Consider the following 18533-nt stretch of genomic DNA (forward strand, 5'->3'; position numbering starts at 1 on the left):
AAATTTCCAAAAGTTGCAGTTCCATGGCTTGGCATTTGAAAAATAAGGGGGCCTCAGTAATTAGCTAATTGGGAACCACTGCCCTAGAAGCTTGCAAGATACATATACAGTATAATTTAACCAGTACTTTTTTTCTAAAAAAATAGTAATAATAAAAATGTTTAGGGGTATTCTCATTTTGACTCGAGAAAATCACCATTTTATAGTTCAAATTTGGAAAAATAAATACAGTAAATAGACAAAGGTACACATGTAGATTCACAAAATGTTTAGGGGTATACCTACCGCTGCGTCCCTCCCGAAAAAAGCACTGGATTTAAGAGATAAAACATTTGGCAAGCAGTTAGTCTAGCCATAATACAAAGGCACAAAAAAGGCCGCAGCAGATAACAAATATATAGGGGTGTGGATGGGTGTATACACACACACACACACACACACACACACACACGGTGCCAAAAAGGAAAACTGGCTGGTGCCAGGCAGACCTTTGTGAAGAGTGTCTTCTACACATTTTACGGTGTCACTTAGTTCAAATGGAAGAGTGGCATGTAAGCAAGCCCAATCTTAATAACTAGGCAGGTTCACGTAGGAGAAACTAGTCAAACTACAAAGCCAGCTGTGTGAACCACACCATTAGCCCAGGCAACTTGCCCTCTGATACCCAGCAAGAAGCAAGAAACTCACTCCACTCCTCCAAGTTCAGTGAAACTTCCTATGTACATAAAAAATGAAGGCTGTTATCACGCAGCCCCCATTGGAGGATTTGCAGTGCTGCATCACAATCGTGGATTTGGATGAAGTCAGGGTGGGCCAGGGGAGCAGAAGAGAAGACGCGTTGGACAGCAGCAGTAGCCATAGCATGTGAGTGAGAAGCGAAGGATACGGACAGTGGGAAAGTGATGGTTTTAAATGGCAGCAGAAGTTTGAGTCCAGCAGGGATGGAGGGCAACGGCGAGGAATTGCAGCTTTAAACCATAGCAGAGGTCTGGTACAGCGGGATATTTGAAAAGGGGGAGCTCTAGGGGGTTAACACAAGGGGGTGACAGGGGGTTGGTGAGTGGATGTACCATTGGGTCACGCTTCTGATCTGGGTCAGGGGCTATGGGGGTTGGAATTCAACATGTGGAGACATATGCATTCCCAATGCCTGCATTGAAAGCATGTGTGAAGGAATTGTCAGGGTGCACAGGCCACAACACGATCAATGCATCTGACAGTTATGGCCCCCACTGGCCACACACCCAGCACATGTGCAAAGTGACCTTGTGTACAAGTTGAGGAACATGAACGGCACAGCTCTACATGGGGGTGGGAGGATCCTGGTTAAACATGAGGTGGGCCTTACAGCCTCTCTGCCTTGAATTTTAACCCCTCCCTCCTTGCTTTGGTTCATAACAGCGGTAGGCAACCTAAGGCCTGGGGACCAGATGTGGCCCAATCGCCTTCTCAATCCGGCCTGCAGACTGTCCGGGAATCAGCGTGTTTTTACATGAGTAGAATGTTCCCTTTTATTTAAAATGCATCTCTGGGTTATTTGTGGGGCATAGGAATTCGTTCATTATTTGTTTCAAAATATAGTCCGACCCACCACATGGTCTGAGGGACAGTGGACCAGCCCACGGCTGAAAAAGGTTTCTGACTCCTGGTTTATAATCAAGTTTGGAGCAAATAAAGCTTTTTGTTGAACTGTGAGGGCAGATGATGATGATGATGATGATGATGATAATAATAATAATAATAATAATAATAATAATAATAATAATAATAATTTATTGCTTATATCCCGCCCATCTGGCTGGGTTTCCCCAGCCACTCTGGGCAGCTTCAAACAAGAGATTAAAAATACATTAAAACACCAGTCATTAAAAACTTCCTTAAACAGGGCTTCAGATGTCTTCTAAACACCAGATAGTTATTTATTTCCTTGACATCTGATGGGAGGATATTCCACAGGGCGGGGCACCACTACCAAGAAGGCCCTCTGCCTGGTTCCCTGCAACCTCACTTCTTGCAGTGAGTGAACCGTCGGAAGGCCCTTGGAGCTGGACCTCAGTGTCCGGGATGAATGATGGGGGTGAAGATACTCCTTCAGGTATACTGGGCCGAGGATGAATTAGCTTCCCAACCTTGCTAATACGTGTTTGCCTCATCACCAGATGAGATCCCTCTGTTATCCCATGAATTTCTCAGAAGATTCACGGGAGAGGAGGGTTTGTATCTATGGTGTCCAGATTCTAGCATCTCACTGTACTGAGAAATCAGGACATTTTTTTAAAAAAATCATACATGCTTCCAATCTGGCTTTTGATTTATTAATTTTGCAGACAGCGGGCTGAAAAAATGGCTTCACAAGGAACCAAGCTTTTTGCACATACTTCCGCTGCACATTTCTTCTCACGAACCATGCCTGCTGCCTTGGGACTTTTTCTCTTCTCTGTGCTTCTAACTCCAGGTGAGCAGTAGTAATCTTCGAGGGCTGGTGTGTGTTGCAGTGGGATACCTGGGAGTAAACCAGATCTAAGCTGTTGACTTTGGAAGAGCTGACTGAAGTAGGGGCACCAGCTATAGGAGGTGGAAGGGGCTTCAGCCCTCTCAATATTTGTGAGTAGGGGGCTGAGTCACCCCAAAACTGAGGGGCCTCCTTTTTTGATACCTGCTGCCACCATGCAGCACTCACATGCCGGGTGGGAGCAGAATGCATGGAGGTTGAAGATTGCCCTCTGCCCACTCTATCCCGTCTCCGTCATGCGTGTGCCAGGATGTGTGGAGTGGCACATGATGTGCATATGATGCCACACAATGCTGGGCCCCCTCTAGTTGGGGGGCAATTTGGCGCCCCTGGACTGAGCTGGAAACCAATATACTGACTTCAAGATGGTGAGTGTGGCATTGCATAGGGCAGGAACCATGTTGTGCTTGACCCACGTTTGTGAGCTCCTGCCTCCATTTTGTAGACCGGTGTCTCCACCTGGACACCGCTTATGAAACCTTTCATGTTCTCTTCTACAGGTGACTCACTGGAGTGTGAAACGTGCACAGCGGCAGGCGCCAGCTGCAAGGGCAGCATGACAAAGTGTGGCGCTGATGACGACACCTGTTTTGTCGCTTTTAGTGAAAGCAAAATAGGTGAGTGAGAAGGATCCCCACCAAATGCAGTCCAGGCATAGATTTTGCAAAAGGCATATCAATATATATATTGATGTCTTAACTGTGTTTTAATTGGTTGGAAGCTGCCTTAAGTGGCAGTCAGATGGGCGGCATATAATAAATTATTAATACATAATAAATTATTATTATTGGCAGTGCTAACAGGCTGATATGGATCATAAACTCACAGAGGACCCTCCAAGTATCCCTATTTTCCAGGGACAGTCCCAGTTTCTGATCTGATCCCTGAATGTCCTGCTTTTCCTTAGGATGTCCCTCTTTTCATCGGAGAAATGTTGGAGGGTATATTTTTTATGTTTTATTTTATGCTTTATTATGTTTTTATGGATGTTGGAATCCCTCCAGAGTGGCTGGGGCAACCCAGTCAGATGGGCAGGATATAAATAATAAAGTTGTTGTTGTTGTTATGGAATAGGATGCCCTTGTTTTCATCAGAGAAATGTTGGAGGGTATGTCATAGTCAAAAACATCTGGGGCACACAGCCTCTAGCTTCCCAAGCAAAAAATCTCTCTTTACCAATCTCCTGAAGTCTGAGATACCGTAACTCTGTGGTGAAGGACCAATGTCCCTTCCTCTAGATGTTCCTGTCATTTCTGAGCCTTCCCTGGGCTCTCTGGGGCTGAGGGGAGCTGTAGCCCAGCAAAACCAGGAGGGCCTCATGATGTGGAAGGCTGCCCTAAATCCATATGCTATTCTTTCATTCTCTGCAGCTGGAAAATCATATGAGAGGATCCTGAAAGGCTGTGCACCAGCTCTAGTCTGCAGTTTGGGACCATTTTATGTAAATCTGGGCCAGATGTTTACCTCCAGAGGAATGACTATCTGCTGTGAGGGTGCTGAGTGCTCATCTGATTCAGCTCAGTGTGGGTATAGTTTTTTTCTTCCATTCCCCCACCTCATTCTATGCCCCAGAGGTCAGGCTGTGCCATTGATTTCATCAGTGCGCTCCTGAATAACAGATTTATCATTTGCCACTGTGCAGCACAGTGGAGGGCAACATCATATCTGAGAGCCAATTGTGCCCCCTCCGGGCCTCTCTATCTGGTCCGTACATTCTCTCTTGACCAAGGTTTTCTGACTTTGGTCCTCAGGTGTTGTTGAACTACAGTTCCCATCATCCCTCATCAGAGCAACCAAAGGTCAGGGAAGATGGGAGTTCTGGTCCCCACAACACCTGGGAACCCAAGGTTGAAGTACACTAGCCTAGATCACACTCCCTTCTTGGCCATGCCCCATCTCTCCAGGCCACACCCAACAGCAAGTCCTACTCCACAATCCCCTTGAATGTTTTTGGTTGGCGAGATCTGTGGTCCTTAAATTGTGATAATGTCTCTTGGCTTGCCTGGATGGAGGATAGAGAGGAATGGGTGAGTATACACTGCCTCTTTGCTTTATTTCAGTGCCTCCAATGATGAAAAAGGTCAATGGGAAAACATGCCCAGCCTGCTATTCGCTGACTCCTACGTGCCCTGCAAAGGTGACAAAATGTACAGGAATAGAGGACCACTGTCTGGATGCTAGCATCAAAACTGGTAATTCTGAATTGTTATGCTCTTCTGGCAAATTCTGTTGCATTATGGTCTTGCTGGCCCTCCGTCATAAGGGTCTAATTCCACCCTGTTCTATCTAGTTGTTTGTGTTTTTTAATGCATTTTGGGTTAATTTTTTATTTGAAATGTGCACTTTTTAGGTAACGTTTGCTGGGTTTTAGCTGATGTTAATCATAGCGTTGACCAGTTGAAATTAATGGGCAGGGCTAACTTGGGTCTGTTAATTTCAGTGGGTGTGCTCTGAGCCAATTTTAGTTGGAGACACCCATGGTTTCCAATGAATTCATCTGTCAGAAGCATATTTTGTAAGCACCTTTTCTGCATGCTTTTTTACCCCATTTAAAACACTTTACCAAACCAGAAAAGTGCACAATCAGTCTGGGAGATGCATTTGAATTGAAAAGCAAGTTCAGGAATTTCAGATATAACAAAAAACATAGTAACAAGCAGCATAATAATAAGACAGTCATACCTTGAATCCTGAACTCCTTGGCTCCCGAACAAATCGGCTCCGAGACGATTGAAAAGCGGAAGTGAGTGTTCCTGTTTTCAAATGATCTTCAGAAGCCAAACGTCCGGCGCAGCTTCTGCGGCTTCCAATTGGCTCCTGCAGCCAATCAGAAGCTGCACTTTGGTTTCCGAACATTTTGGAAGTCGAACAGACTCCGTTTGACTTCCAAGGTATGACTGTAACAACAACAACAGGCCCCCAAGCTTTAGCAGGCCATAGATTATTTAATGACCAAAGGCCTAGAAAAGAATAATGTTTTTGCCTGCCTGATGGTGGCAGGTGAGCCTATCTGGGGAGGGCATTCCACAGTCAAGGAACCACCACAGAAAAGACCTGTTTTCTTGTTGCCACCCTCCAAACGTGTTGTTTTTTTATTTTCTTTTAAAGATGATGCTGATTCTATAATATAATAATATTATTATCCCACAATATCTAGAGCAATACTTCATCAGGAGCTTTGGAGACCAGACAGGCCCATAAACAGAGCTTGTCTCTTAGAGCTTCTGATAGACCTTCAAATAGAGGACTGTCCTTTGCCAGGTCCAATACATTTTCACCCTAAATCTATGCCAGAAAAATGGCTACACTTGAGGTCAACATGAGTGGTGCCTGGAAGAAGAACATTCTTTGTCCTATACTGTTTCAATCCATAGGAACATCCCCATCAATGGGTTATATCCAAGACTAGTCTTACTCATAGTATATTCATTGAAATTAACAGACATGGCTCCACATGCACCTCATATATCACAATGTGGGACATTTTTGAAAGTTTTATTTATTTATTTATTTATTTATTTAGCTTTTATCTTTATTTTGTTTTTTATTTATTTTGTTAGCCCGTTTGACCATGGTGGGAGACAAATCAAACTTGCATTGGGGAATACTGTGAATAGTGCCCCCCCTGACCTCCCATCTTTCCTTTTCATCTGCAGGAGGGTTTGGAATCACCATGAAAGGTTGCACTACCAAGACTTACTGCGATATTATACAACTAAATGCTTTGTCACGAAATTTTAAGAGTACCTTGAGGGCAGTTACTTCTGCAATTCTAGATGGTAAATGTGAGCCAGCCAGTAAGGCACCCCCATCACTGAGATTTCCTCTTCTGGCCTTGTCATGGCTTCTGCTGGTGAAGATCCTCTTGCAATGAACTCCTTCCGGTGACTCGGCACTGAGGACAACTTTCCTTTCCATGTCCGTCTCTGCTTTCGGTTTGGTTTTTCTCCAGAGGGATTTGTATTCCTACGTAGATATCTTACTGACTTACAAAGAGCCGGTTTGTTCTTTTGCAGAAATGACGATGAAATGCTTTCGTGAAGATCTGTTGGCCAAGCAGCCTGAGCAGAAACGGGGGACCTTTTTCAACCTGTGGAACGCATTTCATGGCTGCCAAGAGTTCTCAGATGAAAATAGGGACATCAGGGACATCCTCCCCTCCGTGCCCCCATATACATACACTGCTGGTGGAATACGAGAAAAGGGGAGGGCTGGCTGAGCTGCCTCAGCATTACAGGTTACCGCCCACACACTTCGGCTGCGCTTTTCTGCTTGTGTGGTGGCACCTCGGTAAAACTACTTCTTACTGTTTGTAGCAGAGTTTTCCCCGGAGGCAGAGGACAAGAAAAGGAGTCATACTCAAATTCAGAGTCAAGAGCTTCTTTATTGCTTGATGGTTGCACAAGCATTTTTGTTACTATTATATACAAGCTATTTACATTCCTTCTTTATCTCTCCATCATGGTATAATCTCAGTCCAGTAATTAACAATCCTGACACAGGAAAACTCACAGTATCAGCAGCACACATTGTCTTACTTCCAACCTTGTTGTCACAGTGTAGGCGTACAGTGTATTCGTGTGCTTTACTTGTGCAGAAATTGCAACTTCCTCCCTTTATTTGCAACTCCTGCTGACACCAATCAAGCCCAGAGTGCCACTCCTACGCACTAAAAAAAAAAATTCTGGAACCCTCTTTAAAGCTTCCAGGAACTTTTATCTGTTTCTTAAAGAATGTTTTCCTAACACTCAGTGGGACAGATTTTTAAGCAAACACGCATGGATCAAAATGTGCATGGTTTAAACTGTAAGCTCATCCAAGTGTGCTCAGGTCTGAAATCTTACACATATGCTGTCCCAGTCCAGTTGGTGAGAGCACACACAGAAATCTGCAACCCTATTAAACTGTTAAAAGTGGGAATTTAAATCCCATGGACTTCCAATGAATAACACTCAAAATGCTTATTCTGACCTGCTGAATATCTGCCTGTCTGTTAAAGGGCCACTAACTCTGCCAGTCCTGGGGGTGGGTCTAGTCTATTATTATTATTATTATTATTATTATTATTATTATTATTATTGAAATTTGTACACCGCGGTCACAACACAAAACCACAAAATATATAATGAAAACAAAAACAACCCAATAACACAAAAACCCCACACCAACACATTTTAAAAGGGCACTAGATGTCAATCAGCCAAAGGCCTGGTTAAAGAGGAATGCTTACATGCTCAGTGTTACTTTTGCATTTATATACATGATGATGGAGAGCGCACACACACATGCACATGCACACACAAAGGGGATTAACATAGGCAACACACCTACAGCTCAGGTATAATGCCTGCCTCCTAGCAATTGAGTTCAGTTGGACAGCACACTAGGGCTGCAAAACGTACAGGTTTCCCCAGACATACCTAAGATTTGGATGTCGAAAATGGCATCCAGTATTCGGGTGTTGAAAACGGGGGAATTTTGGTGTATGGATTTTCACTTTTAAAAATATCAGCAAAATGTCAGGTAAAACCCAGATGGATGGCAACGCGATGGAAAAAGCAATGGAAACAACTCAAAAAGCTTAAAATCACTCGAAAAGCTTAACAATTTGCGTGGGTTTCTGAAACAACTTTGTGGGTGTCAGGAATTTTACTTTTTGAAATATGGCGACCCCAGTGCTCACACCCTTGCAGTGCTTCAAAGCCTAACACAAACATTTATTTAAAACCTCAAAAGGGGTTAGTTATAATGCTTAACGCCTTATTCACAACAGCAGCCCAATAGAGTTTGTGCAACGGCCAGCCTTTTAAAGAGAAAACTTAGCATCATAGAATTGTGGAGTTGGAAGGGACCCTAAGGTTTATCTAGTCCAGCCCCTTGAAATGCAAGGAATGCTGTAGTTCTGCAGCAAGCAGGGAGACAACAAACCAGATCCCCACTCAGCCACAGGAGACCTTGGGCCACTCACTCACTCACTCACTCACTCACTCACTCACTCTCAGATGAACCTACTATGCAGGGTTGCTGGCAAGGCTTTTGTTCAGCCAGAACTCACCAGATCTCAATTCCAGCACTGCTTAGGTGGGTGTCATTGCCATTGCAAGAGAACGAGGGAAGTGTTTAAGGTGTTCCTTCACCTCTTTTTCTAGAAAAATAGCACTGCAAGAGACACACCCTCTTCATTCTCCAGTGATGGAAACAAGAGACATTATTACAGTTAAAGGATGCACTATTGGCAGGCACAACCACCTGAAGAGGACGAGAAGGAGAACCAGCGAGAGGAGTGGCCTGTGGAGAGGACCATGGTCTCGGCTGGGTTTATTGCCTAACCTAAGAAGAGTCCTGAGGACCCAGGAATGAGGCCTGGAAGCCAGCATTTGGCCCTCAAGACTGCCTGGAAATGAAAGGCAGAGTTTATAGGGGCGTTGTTTTAGACATCATGTTACGAATATGTGGGCACATGTACACATTCACACAGCTTGAGAACCTCAGGACATGAAACATGTCCTCCTGGATTAGCTCAATGGCCTATCTAGCTCAGAAACCTGCAAGAAGGATTCAGGCATCAGAGCTCTCTCCCCCTACTGTGTCTACTAATAACTGGTCTTAAGAAGTATTACTGCCTCCAATCATCAGGGCAGAATATAGCCATCATGACTTGTAGCCATTGGTGGCCTTCTCCTCCATGAATTTGTCCATTCCTCTTTTAAAGCCCTCCAAGCTGGTGGCAATCATTGCGTCCTGTGGAAGCGATTTCCATCATTTAACACTGCTGTGTGAAGAGTTACAGTCATACCTCGGGTTACAGATGCTTCAGGTTGCGTTTTTTCGGGTTATGGACCCGCCAAAACCCAGAAGTACTGGAACAGGTTACTTCCAAGTTTCTGCGGTTGCGCATGTGCAGAAATGCCAAATTGCAACCCGCATGTGCACAGATGCGCCGCCGTGGGTTGCAAACACTGTGGGTTGTGAACGGATCATGTTCGCAACCCGAGCGTCCACTGTACTTTCTTTCGCCTCCCACCAGCTGATCCAAATTCCACCAGCCCTTAAACTCACAAAGCAGTTCAATTTGTTGCAGCTCTTTTCCTTTGCTATATAATGAATATAAGTATTCCATCCAATGCAATGTTTCTTGGTTCTTCGTTATGGGGATATGGGCAAAAAATGAGAATCAGAAGCAGAAATGTACAGATTCATCTCTTAATCTTCACACGAACCTGGAAGTGATATATCCAGAATAAGGTGTGTCTTTCTACCTTGATGACATCTGGTTTTTGTACCTTGGTTCCCTCCCACACCATTGTCTCATTTTATTTCATTGTTCTATGCTTGATCTTTATGCTATGTTGCACTTCATTTTTATGGGGATTTTTAAAAAAGCTGTTTGACCCAATTGAACTTTGTTCTACCATATTTTTATGGATGTATGTATATTTAAAAACCATGAGTGGTGAATGGGTGGAGCAATCGTGGGGAACATCAAATTGGTGCTATCATATAGAGCATGAAATGCAAATATTTCTTGTGTGTCGTTCCAAAGCCTTTGGCTCCTACATAAGGCAAGGTATTCCAGAATAGATGTGCCATAAGTGACCTTTAGCAGCTAGAAGAAGACATCCTGATTGAGGAGCACCTGCCCTGCAGTCCTTCACAACTTGTGGTAAGTCACATACTACATCCGTTTTGGAGCTCTAGACTTGGCAGACTCTTAGATCACATTTGCACCATCTGTTCAAAGCACTCTCGATACCACTTTAAATAGTCATGGGTGCCACCAAACAATTCTGGAAGGTGTGGTTTGTTAAGGGTGCCGAGAGTTGTTGGGATACCCAACTAGAGGTCTCCTAGAGCTTTAGTTTTCATAATGGTTACGAATCAATCTGCCTTCATGGAGAACTCTGAGATGTGTCACTCTTGGAGGGCAACAGAGGCACTCCTAAAAACTCTCAGCACCATTAACAAACAACAACAGCTCCCAGAATTCCTTGGGTGAAGCTGCAACTGTTTAAAGTGGTATCAGAGGGCTTCGAATGGATGGTGTGAATGTGGCCTAAATCTAGAAATAATACTACTTTGTATTTCTGAGAAATGGCAATGTTCTGGAAGAGCGGTTACCGCTCTCATGGTTAGGTTGCTATTTATTTTATTTAAGAAAAGATGTTTCTTTCCTGTGCCACTGAAAGAGGAATGAGGGACCTAGGGTGATATACAAAAACTAAACAAAGCTAAAACTAATATGTAGCTATAAACAGATTAAAATTAAATGGTGTTAAAACAACATTAAATGTTACAGCCCTGGAAGAATAGGAGGGTAGGTGCCATGCCCTTTGGATGTGAAAGGGGGCCAGCACTGAAAAGTCCCCTTCTGTTGCTGCTACCCTCAAAATGAGGGGATGCTCAGTTTGTCTGTTGAAGACAGAGAAGCCAATCAGGCAATTTTTGCTGGGCTATGCTCATTGCCATACTTACTTGGGAGTAAGCTCACAACCACACATGTAAAGCACACTTCTCCCATAGAATCCTGGCAACTATAGTTTGTTAAGGGAGCTGAGCATTGCTAGGAAAACTTTAACAAACCACAGTTACCCAATACTTTGCTGAAATCAAGGTGTTCCCGTGATCTACCACATGAGTAACACTATCTAAAAAGGAGATAAGTTTGATCTCACTTGGTTTACTAATGCCAGCCCCTGGTTATTAGGAGTGTGTGTGTGTGTGTGTGTGTGTGTGCGCGCGCACGCACGCACAACACACATATACACACCGCTCTCGGATGGAACTGATAAGAAAATGGCAGCACACCTGACCGCTATGAGCTCCACTGGCACATACACTGAGCACCTCCACATGACAGGAGGATTTTGATAAAATATGAGGTGAGCCATACAGCCTCCCTGGATTGATTTGGCTCCTTAAATTGGTTGCTTATTAAGTTTGGGATTTATTTATTTTTAAAAACTATTTGTTGAAATGGGGGGGGATAATTTAGTTTTCCACACACACCCCACACACCCCACCCCCAATATGTGCTCGATCCCATGAACTTCTCAAAGGATTAATTGGCCAGGAGATTTGTATCTACAGTGTGCAACAACAGGGGTGAAATTCTACTCAGTTCGTGTTTAGAGACCAGTTTACCTAATTTACGTTCCCTGAAGCGATAGGAATAAAAATGCAGCTCTCCTTCAAAATTCACACCAGGCTGAAAAAAACTGTTGCACTCATTTCCACCTGTCATTTCTTCCCCAGCGCCATGCCGGCTCTCTTGGGACTTCTTGTCTTCTCTGTGCTTCTAATCCCAGGTAAGCAGTCGTAATCTTCTAGGGCCAGTGTGTGTTGCAGTGGGATGCTTGGGAGTAAAGGAGATCCAAGCTGGGAAATCTGGAAGGGCTGACTGGGGTGGAAACCAATATACAGTGGTACCTCGGGTTACATACGCTTCAGGTTACATACGCTTCAGGTTACACACTCCGCTAACGCAGAAATAATGCTTCAGGTTAAGAACTTTGCTTCAGGATGAGAACAGAAATCGGGCTCTGGTGGCGCTGCGGCAGCAGGAGACCCCATTAGCTAAAGTGGTGCTCCAGGTTAAGAGCAGTTTCAGGTTAAGAACGGACCTCCGGAACGAATTAAGTACTTAACCCGAGGTACCACTGTATCACCTTCAAGCTGGTGAGTGTCGCGTTACACAGAGCAGGAACAGCGTTGCACGTGACACCACTGGCGGAGGAAGAGGGGTGCGGGGGGAGCGCACCGCCCCCGGCAGTGTGATCCTGGTGGGGTGCCATCATGGCTGCCTCTCTGCCCACGCTGGGCGCCACGCCCCTGCTGGCAGGATGTCACATCCCTGTGGATGGCGTGCCATGCCCCTAGGACGCATGCCAGCCCTGCCCCTGCCTGCTCTCTACCCCCCCGGTGCTGGAGCATGAAGCTCCACCACTGCTTAACACACGTTTATGGGATCCTGGCCCCTTTTGCAGATGGATAATGTAGAATGATGTGTGCACATGGACCCTGCTTAGGAAACCTTGCATCTTCTCTCCTGCAGGTGACTCCTTGGAGTGCGAAACCTGCAGAGGGCCAGGCTTTAACTGTACGGGCACGATGGTGAACTGCAGTGCTGCTGAAGACAGCTGTGCTGTTACTGTTCTTGAAGCCACAGTAGGTGAGTGAGAAGGATCTCCACCAAATTCAGGCCAGGCCATAGGTTTGCAAAAAGGCATATCAAGATGCCCTAGTTGGAACCAGGCCATTCATTCCTTCACCTGCAGCGGTGACTGCTTAGATTGCTAGCAGCTCTCTAAATGCAGCTTTGGAATGCTTTGAACTACAACTCCCATCACCCCTCACCATTGGCAGTACCGACTGTGGCTGGTGGGGACTATAGTCTCAAAAACATCTGGAGAACACGGGCCTCTAGGTTTTCAAGCAGAGAGCTCACTTTTCCACACTGCAGCCTGAGGTACCTTGGCCCTGTGGTCAAGGGCTGGTGTCCCTCCATATGTTGCTGAACAACAGTTCCCATCATTCCTGGCCCTTCACTGTGCTGGCGAGGGCTGATGGGAGCTGTAGCCCAGCAACGCCAGGGGGGCAGCACGTTGTAGGACACTGCCCTAAATGCTTATCTAGGAGTCCTCACAAGGGAGCTGGTCCTGGAGGAAGAACTGTGAGGGGAGAGACTTCATCAGGCAAGGCCTCCTTCCACCTGTCTTGCTTCACCCGCTAGTCTCTGCTTCTCAATTTGTATTGTATTATTTTATGTACTGTGGCTTGCCATTGTTTTATTGATTATGGTTTAGAAATTATTTATTGTAACAGTTAAGTGGATTTCTGTTTAACTGTTATATGTTGATATTATTATTCTTTTATACTATCCTAATGATTGTTGAATGTTACTTTTGAGATGTAGGTTGCTTATTTTAAAGTTATGTTTTGCGTTGTTTTTATGTTAGCCGCTCTGGATACAAATAAAATTATTATTATTATTATTATTATTATTATTATTATTATTATTATTCCTTCTCTGCAGCTCAGTTAACAACTCGAGAAGTAATGAAAGGCTGCGTATCGCCTCACATCTGCGGACTTGAATCATTTTATCTGAATTTGGGCAAGATGATTACTGCCAGAGGAACGGCTGTCTGCTGTGAGGGGGATGACTGTGCATCTGTTTCTCCTCAAGGTAGGTATAGTTTTGCTCCCATCCTCTTTTCCTGCTCTGCGCTCCAGAGGCCAGGTTGTGCCATGGTGTGTGTGTGTGTGTGTGTGTGAACATAGGAACATAAAAATGTTTCCCAATACCTCAAGGAACACCTGTCCCCATTTGAACTGACCATCCACGAGAGATGGCCACCCAACCTCTGCTTGAAAACCTCCAAAGGAGAGGCCAAACCTCATTGAATGTTTTTGCCTGGTCAGAATGTGAATTGTGATGACATCTCTCACTTGCCAAGATAGAGAAACTAGCCTACTGTATGAAAGTAAGGCTTAGCATTCATTGCTCCACGCACTTCTCCTTCAGGCCCCATCTACGACTGGCATGTGCACCCCAGGTGAGAACGCGGTCCTTGGGCTGGAAAATGGTCCCTGCCCCCAGGATATTTGCTTTTCTGACAGTGTCTCTGATTTTTTTCCAACCCCAATAGTGCCACCAATCAGCAGTAAAGCCAATGGGAAAAAATGTCCAGCCTGCTTTTCTCTATATCCCCCATGCTCTACAGAGGAGGCAGAATGTACAGGAGATGAGGACTACTGTCTGGATGCAACCATCAAATCTGGTAATTCTGATAAGATCTGCTATGCTGATATTGCTGATTATGAGCAGGGATTGGTCTTGCTGGCAATCAGTCACAGGGGTCCATTCCATCCTGCTCTGTTCATCTGCTTGCATTTTTTAAACCCATTTCATGTTTACTTTTTACATGAAATGTGCACATTTGATGTAACTCTTCAGGGTTGTAGCCAATACAGTGGTACCTTGGGTTACGAACACTTTGGGTTACAAACTCCGCTAACCCCAAAGTAGTTGCTCCAGGTTGCGAACTTTGCTCCAGGATGAGCCATTGAAACGAATGGGCATGGCTAACTTAGTTCTGTTAATTTCAGTGGGTCTACTCTGAGTAGAATCCACTTGGAAACAACACATGCTTTTCAATGAACTCACCAGCAAGAAGCACATTTTGTATGTGTTGTAAATGCCATTCAAAGTCCAGAGAAATGCATAAAATCTGTCTGGGAGATGTGTTCTAATAATAATAATAAAATGTTCAGGAGCATCAGGTTGGCCTAACCCCTTGTGAGAAATGAACTGAATGAATTCCTAATTGTGAGAACTTTCCCTTTTCCTGGTTTGTGGGTTTAAACTGTAGTCTCTGCTTTCCATCTCCAGGTGTGAATGAAATCACCGTGAAAGGTTGCACTACCAAGTCTTTCTGTGCAGTTGTGCAAGAAATGATTGGAACGCCCTTCCATGCTTCTGAAACACTAAATGCTCAATGCAAACCAGCCAATAAGGCTCCATCATCGAGATTTCCCCTTCTGGCCCTGTTGGGGCTTCTGGCAGTGAAGATCGCCCTCTAATGAACCCCCTCCTGTTATTCAGCATCATGGGAGACCTTCCTTTCCATGTTCTTCTCTATATTTGGTTTTTCAAAATAATTTGTTTTCCAAGTTATTTTACTGAATTGTAATGAATCATGGGGAAAAAATAAAACAAAAAGAAATGAGGACAAGCTTGTCCATTGAAGATCTGTTGGTCAATGAGACTTAGCAGAGATGGAGAACCCTTTTTCAGCCTGAGTGATGTATTTCTTCATGACAGCCTTCAGGGGGGTGGGGTCACCAGCCAGTGGTGGGCAGGGCCAAAGGCCAATGTTTGTGGAACAAATACTTTCTTTTCTGAAGTAGGCAATCTTCCAACCATAGGAAAGTCAGAGGTTTCTATGTACAGAGACACACAATCTTCATCCTCCATTGATGCAAGTAAGAGACATTATGAAAGTGTCAGAATGCGTTCTTATCTCTCTTGTGCTAGAGGAGGTGTGAAAGTTTTGCTATTGGATATTTGACACAATTTCATTACATAGGAAAGCAAAATAATGAAGGGGTGTACATTATATTGGAGCAAAGCAGTGCACAAAATCAAGAATTTGAGACATGTGGCTTCTGCAAGAGTTAAGCTCTCCCCTTCAGAAACCTGTGCCAGCAAGGAAACAAAGGTCTCTCATCCATTCATTTGGTCCCTAGTCCAGCGATATGTAGGTCCTTGAGATTACCTTAGAAGTGATCTTCACTGTCTGAAGTCTGATTCCTGCTTATAGGAGGTTAATAAAGAGTAAACAGACCTTCCTGGAAAAATAGAAACATTTGTGTTCTGATCTTCTCTGCAACTATTAGGATCAGGAAGTTAGCTGTTCTTTCCAGGTCCATATGAGATAGGAGCTTGTACGAAGGTCACAGATAGTTCATCTGGGGAGGCCTTTCATATTAAACTTATGTCAGCTGCACTAATACCACGATCCATAGAAATAAACCATGTAAAGAGTATAGACTACCACCCATTGTTTTAGTGTTTTTGGTTTCTATGGAAGCCGCCCAGAGTGGCTGGGGAAACCCAGCCAGATGGGCAGGGTACAAATAAATTATTATTATTATTATTATTATTATTATTATTATTATTATTACACTTGCCTCTATGAAGGCAGGCATGTGGACACACTGTATATTTGCTAGTGAGATGTCTAAAATGGGGCAGACTAATTTGACCATCTATGGCCATATCTATCTGCTGCTGTAGACAAGTGCTTAAGCTGAAGCCCTCCAGATGCTTTGAACCATAGTTCCCATCACCCCAAGCAGCACAGGTGATGGGAAATGCCATCCAAAACATCTGGAGGCTTCCAGGTTGGATAAGGTTGGGCAAGACCCTTTGGCCAATGCAGGCTCCTCTCATCTCTCTCTGCTCCTTACGGCCAAGAAACTAGCCTATCTCACTGGACATCAAACCATCTATCCTCGTGCAACCCCTAAGCCCCACTACATATTCCTTCCCCTGAATCTTTCTACATCTAACCATCTTCCCCACCTTTCATTCTCAAAGGTACTTCCTCTTCACATGTGGTGCAATCCTTTAAAGAATTTTGTCGTTGTTAGGGTTGCAACATTGACAACATTTATCTTTTGCTAGACTAAGGTGATGTAGTTTTGTTACTAGCATGCTTCCAAGCCTGTGGCGGTTAGGGGAGGGTTGTTTTGTTCTGTCTTTATAGTAGAATTTCTTTATGTTTATGTTTTAAACATGCCATAAGTCACTCGGAAACCTTCAGTTAACAAGCAACTGGCAATTTTAAATGGTACAGTGGTACTTTGATTCTCGAACGGCTTAGTTGTCGAACAAATCGGTTTCCAAACGCCGAAAACCCGGAAGTAAGTGCTCTGGTTTGTGAATGTTTTTTTGGAAGCCAAACATCCAAGGCAGCTTCCAATTGAGTGCAGGAAGCTCCTGCAGCCAATCGGAAGCCACGCCTTGGTTTTTGAATGGTTTCAGGAGTCGATTGCACTCCCGGAATGGATTAAATTTGAGAACCCGGAGACAGTCCCCAGATTTACAAATCGGTCCCCTTACAAAATCCTATGATTCCAACTCATTTCAATGAAGAGTCCCCAGATTCATTGAAAAAAAATCTGGTAACCTTACTGCAGAAGCCGTAGCTGCCCCATTCTAACTCCCCACCCATGACTGATCCAGCAAATGCCTTTTTCTCCCTGGGTGGGCCCTGAATACTTATACCAGGTGAGTGATATGTGCTGGAAGCCCCAAAAGCTAGTTGCAAAACAGTGACCCCACAGAACAGCAGATGAAGGATTGACCACTCTTAGAATCCATCGAACTTACACAAAGGTCCTGGGGGAAAGGTGCATAAGTGAGTCTATGGGCAAGATGGTGGTGTTGGTCACTGCGGTTTTCAGGACTCAACTAGGGATGGGCTGCAGCTCAGGAACAGAGCCTCTGCTCGGCATGCAGAAGGTTCCAGATTCAGTTCTCGGCATCTCCAAATAGGGCTGGGAAAAGCTCTGTCTGAAACCCTGCAAAGCCACTGTCAATCAGTGTAGACAGCACTAAACTGGACGGAACAATGCAGTGGCGTAGCGTGGGGGTGCAGGGGGGGCCGGCCGCACCGGGCGCAACATCTGGGGGTTAGGGTTAGGGGGCGCAAATCCACAGGTTAGGGGGCGCAAATCCACAGGTTAGGGGGGGCAAATTACTTGCCTTGCCCCGGGTGCTGACAACCCACGCTACGCCACTGGAACAATGGTCTGACCTGTTATAAGGCAGCTTTCTATGTTCCTGTGGAGGGGAGCCTCATTTACCAAACGTTTCTATGCTTAAAGTTTCCATTTTAAAATGTGTCTCCTTTATAACGGCAATAAATTTATAAGCAAGGTTAAAACCTTTTCATTTGCTCAGGTGTTTGGGCCACGGACATTTGGGTGTGGTTTGATTGACATAATCACAGCTGGTTTTTGCCGTAGTTTTTATTATGATATTGTAGTTCTAAAAATGCCCTTTGTTCTATGGTTTATTTGTACTTTTCAATTAGCCACTCTGTGACTGAGGATGCAGGAAGGAGATGATAGAAAAGCACTGAGACAAACAAACCAAGGCCATTATCTGCTTTGTGGCCACATAGCTACTAGATGACAGTAAAGGTGACCCATATTATATGATTTTATAAGGTTAACAGGAGTGGGTGTGGCAAACTGGTTGTGAGGTCGGGAACTGCATATAAAAGCTAAAGAAACACACACACACACACTATATCCAATGTTAATAATAATAATAATAATAATAATAATAATAATAATAATTTATAATTTGTACCCCACCCATCTGACTGGGTCATTACTCACAGCAGACCCAATGAAATTAATGGGATGATTAACTTGGGTCCGTTCATCTCAGTGGGATTACTCTGAGTGGAAATTGTTGGGTACAGCCTAATCATACAGTGAATTACAG

General features: G+C 44.4%; 2 protein-coding genes across 2 annotated transcripts; both read left to right on the forward strand.

Annotated features, from left to right (window-relative positions):
- Nucleotides 1-822: 822 nt before the first annotated feature.
- Nucleotides 823-6876, forward strand: LOC128418398 (phospholipase A2 inhibitor gamma subunit B-like). The gene is made up of 6 exons (XM_053398033.1): nt 823-864; nt 2328-2455; nt 3013-3129; nt 3883-4035; nt 4573-4704; nt 6169-6876. The coding sequence occupies exons 2-6, from the start codon at nt 2344-2346 to the stop codon at nt 6384-6386; spliced, it is 732 nt and encodes a 243-aa protein (XP_053254008.1). The 5' UTR covers nt 823-864; nt 2328-2343; the 3' UTR covers nt 6387-6876.
- Nucleotides 6877-11768: 4892 nt separating this feature from the next.
- LOC128418406 (phospholipase A2 inhibitor gamma subunit B-like) lies at nt 11769-15133 on the forward strand. Its single transcript, XM_053398048.1, has 5 exons — nt 11769-11817; nt 12564-12680; nt 13545-13697; nt 14161-14292; nt 14904-15133. The coding sequence occupies exons 1-5, from the start codon at nt 11769-11771 to the stop codon at nt 15092-15094; spliced, it is 642 nt and encodes a 213-aa protein (XP_053254023.1). The 3' UTR covers nt 15095-15133.
- The last annotated feature ends 3400 nt before the right edge of the window (nt 15134-18533 follow it).

Source organism: Podarcis raffonei, chromosome 8 (genome assembly GCF_027172205.1).
Source record: "Podarcis raffonei isolate rPodRaf1 chromosome 8, rPodRaf1.pri, whole genome shotgun sequence".
NCBI lineage: Eukaryota > Metazoa > Chordata > Lepidosauria > Squamata > Lacertidae > Podarcis > Podarcis raffonei.